Genomic DNA, 17,794 nt, shown 5'->3' on the forward strand with positions numbered 1-17,794 from the left:
TATATTTTTATGGAAGAAGTTTCCCTTGATTGCACGGTGAGGTTCACTGCGTGATTAGAAGAAAATGACCCCAAAACTAAGGTTTGGGAAGACAAAATCAGGGTTGTGATCGGTCAAGGTCAATACGAATCCAATCTTAATTTGGATCGGACTAGATGAGACAAAAATACACTAGTGGTTCAGTTAAAATATATATATATATATATATATATATTAATTTTTTTACCCTTTGTTGGTATCGAATATCGGTCTCTTACCAAAAAAATGATACTGTATCGATCAAGGCTGATACCGATAGGATCAATTCCTCAAAACATACTAGAGAACCCCTCCCCCATCGAGTGGTTATTGAAAAATGTAAATGCAAGTATATCTTTATAAAAAAAAAAAATGGAAAAAGAATGCTACATTGCTCGTACAAAAACTCGACAACTTGTGGGTCTATAGGAGAGAACGAAAGAATCTTCAACGCATGGTGGGACAGGGTTGGCATGGTCTTTTCATGTCTTGCTGTTTCTGGATGTGGAGGGACACAAGCGAGTAGCTTTTTTTTTCAAAAAAAAGGAAAAAAAAAAAAGCTTAGGCAATTTCAGCCGGGTTGAGCAATATGATATTTTGTGTAACATGTTTTTCCAGACTCAATTCCATTCTTAAAATGAGCTTAATTAGAGCCCAATCCATCTATAAGATGCCAGGTTAATTAGGCCTCCTCAAAAACTTATGAAATTGTTGAATATATAATTAAGGTAATTAAATTAGTGGGAGGGTTCCCTCCGATGCCCATATGCAGTTTCAAGGCGAGAGTGGATCCGGTTTTTGTATAAGAATTATTCTTATACGAGATTACTATACACACATGAAATCCACAGAAGAAAAAACTAGATGATGAATTCCATGTGTATAAATCAAATTGTACGAGAAATTCAAAAGGTAATCCTTCACATCTTTAACAAGTTTTATAAATCAAATTAAATATGATAATCTTATGAAAAAATTAAAGGGCAAGAGAACTCTAATTGTCCCGTTCCCATACCTAACTGCCCCTGTGCACCTTGTGTATTTACATGTCCAACTGTGTCTTGGCGTGGGAAATGAAATGGCAGAGATCTTTTACATAAAATTAAATTATGGGAAAAAGAACTTTGCCTAGCAGTGCCACCTATGCCCTCTCACATGAGACAGTGAGATGACACCCCCTTGATGATTGTGGGTGCTTCTATTGGTCTTATGCTAGTGTGAGGACTATGCATCCTGGGAGCAAACACTGTTCCTTAATTCCATCTGCCCCCATTTTTTTAATAGTTTCCCTTCTCATGGATCCAATACTCTCCAATTTCTTAGGGAGAGTATTCTTTCAGCCACCGTAAAGGAATCAAGGGAGACCTAGGACTTTTGATGGTATTAGGAGAATAGCACGAGAAACATTATGTGGGTATTTTCGATGCATCGGGCTCATCTCCAATGGTTGGGCTACTCAAAGAGTCATTTGATGGCTGGGAGGGAGGACTCAACTATGTGTTGGGGGTGTGTGTCAGGTCCCCCCAGCTGCTGCATACTTTTCTTGGCAATTCAGCTGCCATTGGTGAAGATCAGGATCCTCAACCCTGTCCAACAAGAGGCAGGCATTGAGATGGAGCCATTATAACTGGTTTGCTCGGATACACTTTCAATTAAGCAGTGTCGTGTTGGATTCAACTTCTTTTCAATTAATTGAGCGCCCAATTAGTAATGCAACGGCTGAATCTACCGGCCATTGAATCATTAATTAAACATTCAATTAATTGGAGAAGACCTTTTTCTGTGCCAAACAGCTAGGCTATGGCCCAGGCGTGCGCGTGCGTTACGTAAACGTCTATGTGGGCTTGTTACTATGCCAAAAGATATATTAATTTTGGGCCCCACCGATAGTGGATAACCCATATATAGGAGACAATATTTAGAAACAAGAGGACCCGAATGAGGCCCATAGACCTTAGTTACATAAAGAAAGAATGAAAGGGAAAAGGAAAAAAGTGATCGACTTGAGTTGAGGAGTCTTGGGTCTGTGGGCCTGTGGCCCATTAGTCCACAGCAGATATTTGAACATGGGTGGATGCAAATTTAATCACCAAAACGGGAAAAAAATTCGCTGCTACATGGGATGTAGCAACTTTCCTCTTATGCTTGTAGTTAAGGAAACGGAATAATTCATCATTTCTTTGGGTTCATAAATACCTTTCTGAGATATAGTATTTTTCAAAATACTCATACTTTTCAAGGTTCTATTTCTTTGACCAAGAGTGTCAGGGTAAAAAAATTCCTACAACTAAGGTGACAGAGAAATTTCATCTTAATATTTTCTCCCTTCATTTTAATGGGAAGGGAAACTAGAAACAATAGATCATTTTTCTCGAAATATGAAAGAATGGAAGTTTCGTCTTCTGACAATGCGAGCAGTTGTATCCAAAATGATTCTTTGAGTAGAACCATACATTTTGGTGAACGTTGGTGGAGAGGAACGCAACTCGCTTGAGTCTTGTGGTGGATATTTATTTGGGGTCAATCTTGGCTCAAATCTAATGAGCGTGTACCGATACTTGGGTCATTCTTCCGTGGTAGACCTTGTAGGAAACAGCTGCCCGTATAAAATGGGCAGGGAATATTTCCTAGAAAAGACAACTAAGACTCACAAGTCACAATCTTGCGAGCAGTAAAGTTCAATGTAGTTTAATTCAAGACTATGACCATAGAAAGCCGCCAAGGAGTATATAAATTTAAAATATATATTTTTTTTTTAGGGTGAATGGTGGCAGCGTTTCAGCGTCCGGAAGTTGTAAACAAGACATTAAATATCAATTGTTGATCTATTTTAAGATAAATTTTAATTGTCCAATTGTTTTGGATGCATCAATCGGTTACTCACTATCACGGTGAAGGCTGACAAGCCTTTCTCTCTCTCTCTCTCACCACATCTCCTTCTCCAACTCTCGCTCCATCCCCGCCTCAATCTAAATTTTTTTTTTCAAATTTTAGATTAATATGTATATAAAATTAAGAATTAATCTATTTGTCACTTTGGTTGTTATAAAATAAGTTGCAACATTTCTTTTATACTATCTTCAGATTGGCACTACTTTTTTGCTTTAGTAAGATTAAAATGTTATTTTATTTAGAAGGTATGCAAAGTCAAAATTTAAATAATCCGAAACAAAGTCAAGATTTAAATATCATTGATTCCATGTTGGAAAATCAGGTGGCAACGTTTTAAAAATCATTAATTTCATCAGTGGAAAGAATCAGCTGGATCAATTACCATAAAAAACATATTAAACCCCCCCCCCTCTTTTTCTCCATAATTTTGTGTGTATATATACATGGTAAATTGAGCCAGATATCAAACTCATAACAAATTAATAAAGAGAAATCAATAAGAAATCGAAACGATTGCACCAAAAACAACCAAAATTAATGAATCTGCTTCCCTTATTAGTTTAATTTCTGGTTCACCTATTCTCTCACACAAGTAAAATCGAATGGAACTAACCTGCCTAATTGACACCCCTAATTGCATATATAGATATCTGTTAATTTGTTCAGAAATGCCGAATGCACAAAGTTTGGCTAAAAAGCAGAAACAAAAAATAAATAAATAAATAAATTTTTTGATAAAACAGGATTGATGCGTCAGCAACCATTACACCCCATACCCGTGCCCGGACCCGAACTTGTAGGGCATTGGAACTGGAACACCAAGGGCTGTTCCACTCCCACTCCCACTCCCACTCCCACTAGCAGCACTGAACTTCTGATTCGCGGCGGCCGGAAAACCTAAAGGCTGAGGCGGCAGAACGGGCCAAGCTGCAAAGGCGCTTTGCGAGCCGAGAGTCCTGACGGAGAAGTTAATGATACCATTACGTTCACCATTCCGATCTCTCAAGCGGTAACTAAGGAAATGCAGATACTGTGGCGGCGTATAGTCTGCCATGAAATCTGAGATTGGAATCTTTGAAGTTCCAACAGTCCTGACTCCTCCTGAAGACGTCTTGCATTGCACCTCCAACGTAATCAACGACTGAACCGAATTGGGTAAAGGCAGCGGCGGCTCTAGCTTCTGGTTCCATGATGGGTTTCTTCCTTCTCCCTTTTCCAAGCTTGTCGACCTCTGGTTACGTGAGTCAGCTCTTACGATCACGAATATGTTCTTCCTTACAGATCTCCCGTTGAGGCGTAAGCCTTCCGCAGAGATAATGGTGATCTCCAAAGAACTTGTTGCCTTCTTCTCCATGTTTGATAAAAAGCTTCTTGTCTCTTAAGACTTCTCTTACTTACTATATAGTGTGAGTATCTCTAACCCAATAAATATATAGGGAAAACAACGCTGCAAGAGGGGAAGGAAGAAGTGAAGAAGGCCGGATTAGGAAGCTTACGCGGCGGAGTTTAGTTGCCAAAAATGTCATTGTGATTCGAATTCCAAACCTTTTAACTTCGATTACGCGCTGGCGCAGGAGCTACGTTACAGCCACGTTACCTTTCACTTCCAATTACGCGGAAATTCCTTTAATTAAGAGTATCAGATCGTGGCCGTCCGTTGCGCCACTCACATCTAAGGCGCGTGAGGCCCATTTTCTTGGGGAAAATAAGGAAAAGAAGTGTGGGGAAGACTTGGAAATGACGAGGTCAACTCAAAGCTCTAACTTGAATTAAGGATTAGAAAATGGGTTGTGAAACCAGTGTATAGCGCAGGAGCGGGTGCCTCAATTCTTGTCACCCGTTTTCTCTCCTTTCCTATCAATCCCCTCCTCTTGTGTGTGAGAGTAAAGTCTCCTTGTCTCTTTGGGCAGTTCTATAATAGGGGTGTCAATTAGACGGTTTAGTTTGATTTTGATCAGGTTGAATCAGTTTCGATTTAAGAACGAAGGAGACTAAAACCAATCTGTTAAGGAACTTTGGTTTTCGGTCAGTTTTGGTTTTGATCTAGCTTGGTTTCGATTTATTTCTATTTTTTAATATTGAATTAATATTGGTTTAGATCAGTTTATTATTGGGCTTAAATCATAATGAATCTTACATTCATAACTTATAGTGACAAGATTTGACTAAAAAAACATTTTAAATTTATGATTAAATCATGGTTTATCATTGTACGGGAAAGATAACTAATATTGAAACCAATTGATAACAAATTACTAAGAAAATAACTAATATTGAAATCACAAATGAACCCTGTTATCCAATCATTCATTTAACTATCCAACTAGTTTTCTATAGTGAACAAAGAAGTCAATGGAAGCAATATTACAATTTACAAATCAATTTATCTATTCATAACCTAACTTTCAATGATTTGTAACAATTCCCCTTACAATAAAAAATTTTATCACTCATATTATAAAAAATTGATGGTCAATTCACCAATTTATAATTTCATGATCATTTATTTTTCTATCGATTTCATTCGGTTTGATTATTCATCGGTTTGGTTTGGACCGGTTTTCAGCTGGTCCCAACATATCTCAGTCCAAAATCAATCCAATAAGGATCGGTTTGATTCGATTCGGGTTTTATCGGTCGGTTTTATTTGTTAGGTCTAGGTTTTGACACCCCTATTCTATAGGATGTCAATAACAAAACGAAAAATTTGGGATTCGTGGAGTAGAAGTAGAACAACAAACACTAGAAAAGTAATCACTTTTTAGAAAATGCTTGGCACTCTCTTTCGGAAACATTCACACACCTTCAAAACTCAAAACTTCGAAAAAAGGTAGTTTCACGTTAAGAGAGTATTCATTAGTCGAGAGGTTTGGATGGTGCATGCATTTTTTTTGGGTGGTGCGATGCATTGAGTAATGGGGAACAATGGAGAATATTTTTGATTTCGTACTATAGGAGGGCAAATCATTTATGACCCTAGATGGATATACTCTTGCCATGTAGTTGGAGGAAAATTTTCTCTTACTAAAAAACTTCAAAATCTCAAGACTTTTTAAAATTTCTTGAAATCTTAGTTATTCCTTAACCAAGGATGTTTGCCGGAATTAAAAAACATTTTTTACAATCAGTTTATCAAACGCGTGCACAAGTGCTATCTTAAAGCCACAAACACTTTGAATGCAAAAACATTCTCGCCAACCAAAAACGTGTTAATAAATTGGAAATTTCATGTTTCTTTGCTTAAAAGTCACACAAATATAGGTCGATGGAAAGTTCAAAATACTCCAACTGGTGGTAAGATGGTCTACGTCCAAAGGTCTTAGCAGTGACATCCATGCAGCGTCAATTGGTTTGAGGCTGTTAAGCAATATAGGGGAAGGTACCTAGGACACTTTAAGGTTGGGTGCAATAGTATTTTGGGTGGGAAAATCAAGGCAAACGTGCAATTTTAGGATTTGAGTTTTTTTTTTTTTGGTAATCAGAATTATATTCATTAAAACGTGTGAAATACGTAAACTCAGAGTTACATAACATCTGAATCCGTAAAGTCGATTACGACATTTTGAACTAACATCATGGGAAAATTAAAGGGTTTAGATCTGCTCCTTTGGGTGACATCCCCTAAGGTGATTGAGCCATCCATAGAGGGTCTAACACCTTTGACTCATGGGCAGGCCTTCTATAGATGTCTAAATCACCCAAGGGGACGTTCCCCAAGGGAGCTGATCGAAACTCGAAATTAAATATACTTTTGCTAATCACTTCACATACATTGTTTGCATGACACATGTCAAAGAGATGTGAGTCGAGAAGTGAAAAATCACTTCTAGTAAGTAGAGATTTCCTCAACCAAATGAGAGAGTCACCCAATTGTGCCTTTATAAAATGTTAGTGGAGAAGTTTCAACAATTAGATAAAAGAGAAGTTTCAATCATTAGACAAATATAGTCACTGATAAAAATTTGTAAATCAAATTAAATTACAGTGAAAAAGAACATTCCAGATAGCACCCCCTGTGCCATCTCAAATGGAGCAGGGAAATGACCACCCCCATCCCCTGGAAGCTTGTGCATGATCTAATTGTTCCCATGCTAGGGCTACGCAGTTAGCAACAAATACTTTCTCTTAAATTCTATTTACCTTAATTTTTAATTGTTTTTTCTTATATTCATGTTTGTTTGACAAAAAAAAAGTGAAAAATGTAAAAAATGATGGAAAATTGTACTTGTTTTCTACAAACTACAATAAATATGAGTGTGCCATAAATGACGTGAGAAACTTATTAGACAAATTCGTTAAGTGGAATTTTTATTTTCTACTAATGTTACACTCAACTATCGAAAATGATTAATACCGATCCTAATACCATGAACTAAGACCCTATTTATCGGCCCCTAAAATCTCTTTATCTGCAATATGGGAAAGATTAATGACTTTCTTAGAAAACCATTCCTCACTAAATTATTAATACAATTTTTTTTTCCCTTTCTTTTCTTTACTTTAGGGGTGGAAGAGACAAATGGGTTCGATTGTTCTAATCTCTTATTTGAATCTTGATTCTTTCATTCAAAAAAAAAATTAGATAATTTACAGCGCCACCCCTTGGAGAATACCAGTATTATAGGAACACCCTCTCTTTTTCACCAAATTAGATGCAGACCCCTTGCCATCGGTCGTTGTTAAGTGAAGTCGTCTTTAGACATCCCGTCTTCACCTTCACCTTCACCGTCGTGACGAACTGTACTACCTTCTCTTCCAGAGCCCGTGATTGAACTCTAAGGCAGATATTTATCTAACAGTTCGATTTCATGACTCTAAGGCAGATATGTCGCTGGCGGTGGTAGATTTATGAACTCCGGCAACAACACGACGAGTACAATCAAAAAACCCTAACCCTTTCGAAGGTAAATATATCTTCTCCTTTCCTCTTCCCTTTCAACGGTTTTTGTCAGATCAAGAAGTCATCCATAACCGATTCTGAGACCATGAACTCTCCGAACCTTGTTCATGGAGCATCTTCTATGAGTGGGAATACAAATTAGGGCAGTTTTGATACCAGTTTTGCGTCCCCTTCTATGTCTCGCATCGCTTCTTGGAAGCCATCGGTGCCACCATCATCGCGTCGTTCGAAACCTCGGCTCGTAAAGGTGAGGAGACAATCAGGTGCGCGGCAGGTGGGGTCAACGTTGGATTTGGAGGCTGGAGCCTATTCGAGTTTTAATCCATTTCGTCCAGTTTCGACGAGTTTGGATAAAAATGAAATGCAGGACTTGCGTGACCAGTGGCAGAGTTGGAACCCCTTCTTCCTAGGTTTTGCTCAGAAGACTGGAGGTTCAAATGCTTTTGGTGCTGCAAGGTCTAGTTTGGAACCTCTCTCTCTCTCTCTCTCTCTCTCTCTCTATAGTCTCTTACTTAAATAAATCCCAAATTGATGAAACAAAGGATGATTAGTGTTGAAGGTTAAGATAGGATTGGGATGGGAATGGGGAGTTATTAGATGGGTATTTTAGGCACTTTATATTTAGTAAGAATATTTTGGTATTTAAAAAAAAATGTAATAACTGACATCAGCATATAAGGCATATTTTATAACAGACTGACGGCAGGAGGTCTGAGTCTAATTTGGTGAAAGAGAGAAAATGTTCCTATAATATTGACATTCTTCTAGGAGTAACGTTGTAAATTATCCTAAAATCTTGATTCTCAGTTTTATCCATGGAGAAAGTTTTCTTATGGGAATGTATTAGATCATGTAAGGAATGACGTCATTCCATGACGCTATGTGCGTATCCATTAGGATGAAGACTAATAATGCAAATGGACCGAAGGAAATATTAAATGGACCCCACTATAGATAAACCCAAGGAGACAATTAGAAACACGAGGGGGAAACTAGACAATTAGAAACAAGAGGAGGGAACTGTCTGGGACCCAAATGAGAACCATAGTTATATAAAGAAGTAGAAGAATGAAAGGTAAAAAGAAAATCTTTTGAGTTGAGTGAGAGCCATTACCCATGGTTGTAAAACATTCTTCTATCAAAACCAAAAGGAAGAGAAAAAAGTACTGAATGAGTCCAAGAGAGAAAGAAAGGTCGTTGCCGTCTGTTTCTGTTTCTCTGTGTGTAAAAACTGTGGGTGCGGATGGAGTCTTGGGTGGGCCCATTAATCCACATCGGATAATGGAGTACATGAGAGGATGAAAACTTAATCCTCCAGGAGGAACATTTTATTTTCTTCTCCAAACGGTGGCTGCCCGACCATATATGGATTGTTAATGGAAGTAGGTGGGAATGTAGGATATGTGTACATGCAGCATTCACGATATAAAACTTCCTCTCCATCTACCCACAAACAAATCAGCATGTCATCTAAAGTTTTTATTACAATCTATAACAATTTAATAGGGGAAACGATTGCCATCACATTTCTCAATTGGTTTGCTTTATTTACATTTCTTGAATGGTTTTTAATTTAAATTTTTTTTTTTTTTTTATATGTATGCAAATGTATACTGGAAATATGGGTGGAGCTCAATTTCATGGCTTGAGATAAGAGTATGATCTAGGGGTGTCAATAGGGGGGGCCGGGTCGAGTCAGTTTGAGTGAGTTTTAGGCTTTAATCGGGTTTCTACTAATAGTACGAATAAGACCTTAAAGGAGCTAATGCATCATTAACATCTTAAACATGCTTTAATTGTCTTAGATTTTCACTACCAAAAAAAAATTGTCTTAGATTTTAAAATTTTGATATATATATATATATATATATACATTTAATTAGATTCAATAATTGATAAAAATATCAATATATATATCTTATTTATATTAAAAATATATATACATATAAACAATTAGGCTAAAATATCTGGTGCCAGGCTTATATTGTGCATTAGAACAACCGGTTATAAACAAGCTACACTTCTGTATTAATTGGACTAACCTTGGTCATTGACACTCCTAGTATAAGGTATTGTTCCAATACATAATAAAAAAAAAAAAATTACAAATCCAAAATCCCAAGATCATCTATATAAAGAGGCCATTTAGAAGAGTGGTCGGTCCACACAACTCAAAATTGTAAGTAAGGCTATGTTTGGTAGCCAAGAGAAGAAAAGAAAAGAAAAAAAAAATCTAGAAAAGAAAAGAAATGACATGGTGAGAAAAAAAAAAAAAGTATGTATGTTTAGTTACCATTAGAAGAGAAGAAAAGAAAAGTTTTTTGTATTTTCTCATGTTTTCTTCTGTTTTTGATAAGATTAATTTTTATTTTTTTTTAGTAAAAATATACTTCACACTTGAGAATTTTGGAATTCAAAATTTGAATCTTCTCTTGGATCAGGACATGGCAAGAACAAACAATTTTCATATATATTTTTCTCTTTTCTTATATATTTTTTTTTCTTTTCTTCTCTTAGCTACGAAACACAACCTGCCAAGAGAAGAAAAGAAAAGAAAAGAAAAGAAAAAGGTACACTTTTTGTACTTTTTTTCCTTGGGTTAAGAATTTTTCTTTACACTTGATATGTTTTCACCCAAGAAAAGATTCTCCTTTTTAAATTCAAAATTCTCCTTGGGAATTGTGAAATTTTCTTTTGCTCTCCCAAAAATTTTCTTGCCAAAAACACAAGAAAACATAAAAAATTATGAAAACATAATAAGACAAAAAATGAATGATTACACAATGATTTCTTATGTGTCTATCTCTCTCTTAAAATTCAAAATTTTTTGAATTTTTTTTCTTTCTTTTCTTTTTTTCTCTTGGTAACCAAACATACATTCTCTTTTTATTTTCTCAACATTCCTTCTCTTTTGTTTTGTTTTGTTTTCTTTTCTTTTCGAGATTCTTTTTTCTTTTATTTTCTTCTCTTCACTACCAAACATAGCCTAAAAGAAAACTCTATTATACAATGAAAATAATATTCGGAATCAAAAGGCCATAACCTTGCGCACATGTTAAATATAAATAAATAAAATCAATCAGAAATGGTGGGAGGGAAAACATTTAAAATCAAAAAAAGAAAAAAAAAAACTAATGCTATGGTTGGTAGCCAAGAGAAGAAAAGAAAAGAAAAGAAAGGAAAAAAGAATCTAGAAAAGAAAAGAAAAGAAATGAAATGGTAAGAAAATAAAAAGATTATGTATGTTTGGCTACCAAGAGAAGAAAAGAAAAGAAAAGAAAAAAATTCAAAAAATTTTGAATTTTAAGAGAGAGATAGACACATAGGAAATCATTATTTTTTGTCTTATTATATTTTCATATTTTCTCATGTTTTCTTGTGTTTTTGGCAAGAAAATTTTGGGGGGAACAAAATAAAACTTCACAATTCTCAAGAAGAATTTTGAATTTGAAAAGGAGAATCTTCTCTTGAGTGAAGACATACCAAGTGCAAAGAAAAATTCTTCACCCAAAAAAAAAGGTACAAAATGTATACTTTTTTCTTTTCTTTTTTTGACTACCAAACACAACCTAAGGGTATTGAAACTTTATTCGTAACAAACATTCCAGATGGTCTCTTCACACACGTCTTGTGTCAAGCTTCAATCTAAAACAAACTTTGCACCAGATGGCAAAAAAAAAAAAAAAAAATGTCAGCAACAATTAAACCCCATACCCATGCCCGTACTTGTAGGGCACTGGAACTGGAACACCAAGGGCTGTTCCACTCCCACTCCCACTCCCACTTGCACCATTGAATTCCTGTTTGGCGGCGGCGGCAGGCCTAAAACCTAAAGCCTGAGGCGGCGGAACTGGCCAAGCTGCAACGGCTCTTTGCAATCCGAGCGTCCTGATAGAGAAGTTAATGATACCGTTACGTTCTCCATTCCGATCCCTCAAGCGATAACTAAGGAAGTGCAAGTACTGTGGAGGCGTATAATCTCCTATGAAATCAGATATCGGAATCTTGGACGTTCCAACATTCCTAACTCCTGAAGCCGTTATGCATTGCACCTCCACCGTAATCAACTGAGCCGAATTTGGTAAAGGAAGCGGCGGCTCTAGCTTCTGGTTCCATGATGGGTAGCTTCCTCCTTCCTTATCAATATTTGTTGATCTCTGGCTATATGAATCAGTTCCTACGGTTACGAATGTGTTCTTCTTCACAGATCGTCCATGGAGGCGCAAGTCCTCGGCAGAGATAATGGTGACTTCCAATGAACGTGTTGTTGCCTTCTCCATGTTTAGATTAAAAATTCTTCTCTCTTAGGGTTCTTTCATTTACTATATAGCAGTGTGACGTGAGTAGCACCAACCCTCTCTCTCTCTCTCTCTCTCTTTCTCTCGCTAAAGTGGAAGAAGCAGAGGGGAAGGTTCAGGAAGGCGTGAAGAAAGAAGAAAGAAAGAGAGAAGTGGTTTCTGATTTCTCCACCCGAACGGTCGTCGGGTTCGGTTACCAAATACGGAAAAAGAGGAACCTCGAGACGGATTCGGAATTCAAATCATAAGAATACATATATAGGAATCGTTCAAAATACGGCATCGTGAGCAAGGTTCGTGGAACGGGTTGAATGACTCGTCGTGGGTTAGACATTTGACACGTCATAATACGTGGAATACGCCTGCCTAGGCAGGAGGGCTCGGATTTGTATTTCCCACGCGCCCCCTGTTAGATGGGGTTCCTGTGGGATCCTGGCCGTCGATTAAAGCTAGTAGTTTTCAAAGTAGATAAGGAAGAGAGGTGTGAACAGACTAGGGGTCGTTTGATAATGTTTCTACACATAAATTTCTGTTTATAGAAATAGAAATGGAATTGAAAGTGTTTGATAAGTCATGTTTCTAGAAGTCGATAGTAACCAATAAAAAAATGACCACGGGTCGTTTCTAGAAACAACTTTTACTTGTTTCGCCTGGGTCGTTTTTTGAATCATAAATAGGTAGAATTTTTTTATTTCTATTTTTTAAAACAAGTGAAACGAAGTAATTTTATGAAACATTTTTTGTTTCATTTCTGCGACACAGAAATGACAGAAACAGGTTTCTTGAAACATTATCAAACGGACCATAGGTCTTGGCGTGGTCAATGGGGATGCTTTAATTAAAAGGTTTCCTTGTAACTTTCTATTGTTTCTATAATAGTTATGACGTGGATTAGGTGATGACTATATTCCACTAACAGAGTGGAATATAAATAAAGAGGAACTTCTCAAACTTCCAAAGGGTCATGAACGTAAAATGTTAATTTTTTTTTTTTTAAAAATGAAATGGTATGAACTGAACAATATTCCATGTTACTTTGCTTAAAAGGTACATATAAATGTGCTAGCTTAAAAGACACACATAAATGTAGGTAGAGGGAAACTTCGAAGAATTAGGTGCACAATAGTAAGGTTGTTTCATTTGAAAAAAGTCTTTTTTTGGAGCGGAGGTAAGACTATATAGATTATGATTCTTCTTAGACCCTGCAATGGCGAGAGCCTCATGCATTAGATACACATTTTCTATATAAACTTCAAACAACTCTAACTGATGATTATAGTATACCTTTGTAAAAAAATAGTATGTCCACTTCTAAGTCTTAAGCAGTTTCAATTGGGTTAAGCTATAATGATATTTTGCCATAATGATATTTTGTGTAACAAGTTTTGTAGACTTGGTCAATTTTTAAAATGAGCTTAGCTAGTGTTGAATTTTTTTCCTTTTTTTGGAAGTAAGAATGCTACCCGCTAGTGTTTATTCACGTTTTGACACAACAAGTATAAAAAGATTGCCTTACCCTGCACTACAAATACTGGCATGTAATGTCCCATTTGCCAAGCCCACTGATATTTATCTACATGAAGGAAGATCTAGCCACCTAAGCCTTTTACTGGCATTAGAAGAAGAATCCAAATCAAATTCAAGTATGAAAACAATCTAGTTTATCCTCAAATTTGGAATCCATTTTCTCTATCTACATTTAATGGATTTTAAATCCAAGAACCAAAAACATAAGAAATTGTTATCGCATATGGACCTAATCCCATCTCTTGAGAGAATACCAAGTAGGGGTGTCAATTCGTGGCCCGACCCGACTAAACCGATCAGGACTGACCGTTTATAGACCGGCCCGGCCGGGACCATTTATTAAACGTGTCGGGCTTGAGCCCGGACCGTTTATAAATGATCGATCTCGGTTTTGCTACTTGGACCGTCCGGCGCCCGACCGAGACCGACTGAATAACGCCCGACCGAGACCGGCCTATTGTGCATCGACTTGGCCCGACCCTTTAATGATTGTAGAATAACTATTCTACCCCCCAAATTAAAGAATAAAAACTAAAAAATAAAAGACATGTTCACATTTTAAATAATGGTTATATTTGGTATCATTTATTGATTTATTGTCATTTTTTTTGGGTTTGCATGAGTGGGCCGGAATATAAGAGCACATTTTAAAGAGGGCCCGTTTAAAAACCGGTTAAAGCCCGTTTAACATTAAACATGTCCGTAGCCCGGTTAAGGCCCGACTAAAACCCGATTAAGGTAGCCCGATTATAGCCCGAGACCGACCGACCGAATATAAAGTGTACCATGCCCTCAATAACTAAGCCCGTTTAGTTAAATGGGCGGACACGGTGTAGTCTTTGAAAGTCTTCAAGCCCGATTAAGTCCGACCAAAATCGAATCGACCTGACCGATTGACACCCCTAATACCAAGGAACATTACATGGGTATTATCGACCCCGGGGATAGACATTTATTTATTTATTTTTATTGTTTTTGGATAACAAGGGGGCAGACATAGACATTGGGAGCAATTATGGCTAATTCGCTGTACTTCTCTTTAGTAGAACCAATACTTTATCTCTATTTCATTTTTTAATTAATAGAATTTTGGTAGCATTGTTCCAATGATTGGAAGAGACAAAACAAAGACTGGCCATTGACGACTTTATGGAGAGATTTTTTTTTTAATTTATCTTTCTCTCTTTTTTGTATGATAATGGAAAAGTATGTAAGTAATGACGTGCATTATGACGTCTATTTGAGGCATTTGCATTACTGCTTAGCGCCTAGTTACTGTACCAAAAGATATATTAATTTTGGGCCCCACTAGTAGTGGATAAACATATAAGAGAGTATTCAGAAACAAGTGGTGGGAAATGTGTCGGTAGGCCTATGGTTCTAAGCGCCATTTGATTTTGGGTTTAGAAATGGTTTTCTGTGCTTAGAATTGAAAAAATAGCCCCTCGTTTTTTTCTTTTTTCTTTTTTAAATAAAAATAAAAATGTATGTTTATTTTTGTGTCTAGAAATAGAAATGGAGAAACAAGTTAGATTTGTTTTTTGTTTCTAGAAACAAGTGAGAGCGATAAAATTTGTAAAAACCTGATACTTCACTTGACCTATCCAAACCCCCAACCTATTGTTGAAACTTCTCGCTGTCCAAATGCGGTGATTCCAACCTAATTGTGCGAAGCTTAGTTTTTGGATTGCCTTCATTCTTCTGAAGTATACATGCAACTCCAACGTCATGGCTTCACGCGTGAGTTGCATTCCTATAATGTTGTGCCTTCACTCATGTCTTGAACTCGACTACACTGTTGAAAACGTTTTGAGAAAAAAAAAATTAAATACCTTTTTACATTTTCAAAATCATTTCTTAGCACAGAAACGACAAAAACCGTTTTTGTTATTTCTGTTCTAGACACAAAAATAGGAGAAACAAAATCAAATGGGCCAGTATGATCGCTCGAATTGAGCAATCCATAAGCGTCCTATCTTGAAACTTGATTGATACCCTATCAATTGAATTATACTGATCAAGACTAAAAAAGTCAAAAAAATCATTTTAAAAATAGAATAAGATACGGGCGATCCTTATCAGTTTTTTTTTTTCTTTTCATTAGTCCACAGCAAATATTGGATATTGGGAACATGAGAGGATTCAAACTAAACATTTCAAATGGAATTAACTTTGCTGCATTTGAGTGTAGAAACTTTCTTGCTACCTAAGCTTGTAGTCAAAGAAATAAAATAATTCACTAGTCCTTTGGATTTACAAATACCAACCTAAGATTTAGTATTTTTCAAAATACCTATTGAGATTTTGTTTCTTTGGCTGTAAGCCCGGGAGCAAGAAATTCTTATAACCTGGGTAGTGGAAAATTTTCATCCCTCCAAGTGGAACATATTAATTTCTCCCTAAATTATAGTATTCATGGGAATGGAAACTAGAAACAAAACATTTCTTTTTTGGCCTTTGAATTTAAATCCACACTTGGGAAGCACACTTATAGATCTTTTCAACCATCATGCATGCTGAACATACAGTGGGATTGGAGAGGATCCAAATCGGCAGAAAACAGCTGCCGTATCAAATGGGCAAAGGATATTTCCTACAAAAGACGAGTCAGCTCACAATATTGTGAGCAGTGAAGTACCGAGTAGTTTAACTCAAGACCTTAGAAAAGCACCAAGGAGTGTTTCCTTTTCCTGGAAAGATGAAAATAGATAAGAAGTTGCTACTCAATCATTGTTAATTGAGAGTTTAGATCCTGATGCACGTACGATAACCTAGTCATATATTTGAGTAATCAACATGTCTTATTTTGTCATTTCAAGGGTGAAGTTTGGATAAATTTGAAAATAAAATAGATAAGTGCTGAATGGTCACATGTACGACCAGATGATCATACGAGTAACAGATGCTTACATATATGATGAGGTGATCCTACAAGCAGTGAATCCAAACTTGTTAATTCACAAAGTAAACTAAGTGGACTTGAAATCCACGTGAGAAACCCATGGCTGTTGTGGATTTCTTGAAAATTTTGCTGCTACACCAGTCGTAAGAATTAAGATGAACAATCTTCTATAAAGGGCAAAAAAAATCATGTCTGCAGGAAAAAGAGACCATATAAGAGCAGAATTCCATTCACCGTCACTAATTAACTCATTTTGGAAAACATAGAATTACTATGAGACCATACAAGAACTGAAAAATTAGTAATTGAGGGTATCCATGGATCATTCCAAATAGAAATGCTACTACCATCACCTACCTTCCAGCAATCCATTCTTTTTAACATAAGTAATATTTTAACCCAACTGTTCCAGAAGACATTTCCTCTTTCAAGCTAAGTAATTGGGTCGAACAAACCAGAATTATTAAAATATCTAGCTTTCAATTTTCGACCCCATGGTGCAGAGCTAATTTAATTAACAAAGACTTATTATTAATCATACTATCACCCAAACAGTGCTCCAGGATATCAAAGACCATTTCTATTGCCATTTGTAGAACCTTTCCAAAAATTAGAGTTAATAGAATCCAAACTCGTACAGACCTTTATAGGAAACAAAATAGATGCACTTCGTTGATGCTCAATTAGTATTGAGTTTCACTTTTACTTCTACAAAATGGTCATCCAAATTTACACCGCAAGAACTCGAGAGGTGCCAATGAGTCGCTGCTGTAATTGTCTACCATGCGGCCGGTTTGATTTCAGAAGTGGCGTCTTTGAGTTTCTTCTTTATCGACTTGAAACTTCTCTTGCTAGTCCAGTTTATTGACGCACTTCTTTTAAATAAATCTGATACAAGAGGTGATACTGAACTTGACTCGTTTAATTGGGTGTCATCATATTCTGCAGACAAAGTCAGGATTAACGTTACGTTATATGAATACAAACAATTCTTTTAAATATTTTCTAGATTACAAGGATTGGATGATTGGAAACAGTCCATGAAGAGGAATTCATCTTAAACAAAAAGGCACACACATAACACTCAACCAGTAAACCTGCGGACATTACTGATCAATGATGTATTAGACGATTGGGCAGAATCACTTGAGGAGGTGGTAAATCTGTTGTTCTATTTGGATCTGCCTAGTACTCAAAATCGATCCTTTGAACTTTTTGTTCTCCCTCAACCCCCACCCCCCACGCCCAAAAAAAAAC

The 17,794-nt window shown here is 36.5% G+C and overlaps 3 protein-coding genes across 3 annotated transcripts in view; all 3 read right to left on the minus strand.

Annotated features, from left to right (window-relative positions):
* Positions 1-3,630: 3,630 nt before the first annotated feature.
* Positions 3,631-4,306, minus strand: LOC122080618 (BON1-associated protein 1-like). Its single transcript, XM_042647412.1, has one exon. It carries the CDS (start codon positions 4,262-4,264, stop codon positions 3,674-3,676), a length of 591 nt encoding a protein of 196 aa, XP_042503346.1. The 5' UTR covers positions 4,265-4,306; the 3' UTR covers positions 3,631-3,673.
* A 7,076-nt stretch (positions 4,307-11,382) lies between these two features.
* On the minus strand, positions 11,383-12,600 carry LOC122080627 (BON1-associated protein 2-like). The gene has a single exon (XM_042647421.1). The coding sequence runs from the start codon at positions 12,088-12,090 to the stop codon at positions 11,512-11,514; it is 579 nt and encodes a 192-aa protein (XP_042503355.1). The 5' UTR covers positions 12,091-12,600; the 3' UTR covers positions 11,383-11,511.
* A 4,502-nt stretch (positions 12,601-17,102) lies between these two features.
* LOC122080919 (protein unc-13 homolog) overlaps positions 17,103-17,794 on the minus strand; it is a 35,053-nt gene continuing 34,361 nt past the window's right edge. The window contains exon 26 of the mRNA XM_042647805.1: positions 17,103-17,479. Coding sequence (XP_042503739.1) covers positions 17,316-17,479 — 164 coding nt within the window. The 3' untranslated portion in view covers positions 17,103-17,315. The remainder of the gene's footprint in view (positions 17,480-17,794) is intronic.

This window comes from Macadamia integrifolia, chromosome 6 (genome assembly GCF_013358625.1).
Source record: "Macadamia integrifolia cultivar HAES 741 chromosome 6, SCU_Mint_v3, whole genome shotgun sequence".
Classification (NCBI taxonomy): Eukaryota; Viridiplantae; Streptophyta; class Magnoliopsida; order Proteales; family Proteaceae; genus Macadamia; species Macadamia integrifolia.

Excerpts from the sequence above, each read along its gene's own strand:
- LOC122080627 (XM_042647421.1), bottom strand. The coding sequence starts at position 12,090 with ATGGAGAAGGCAACAACACGTTCATTGGAAGTCACCATTATCTCTGCC.
- LOC122080618 (XM_042647412.1), bottom strand. The coding sequence starts at position 4,264 with ATGGAGAAGAAGGCAACAAGTTCTTTGGAGATCACCATTATCTCTGCG.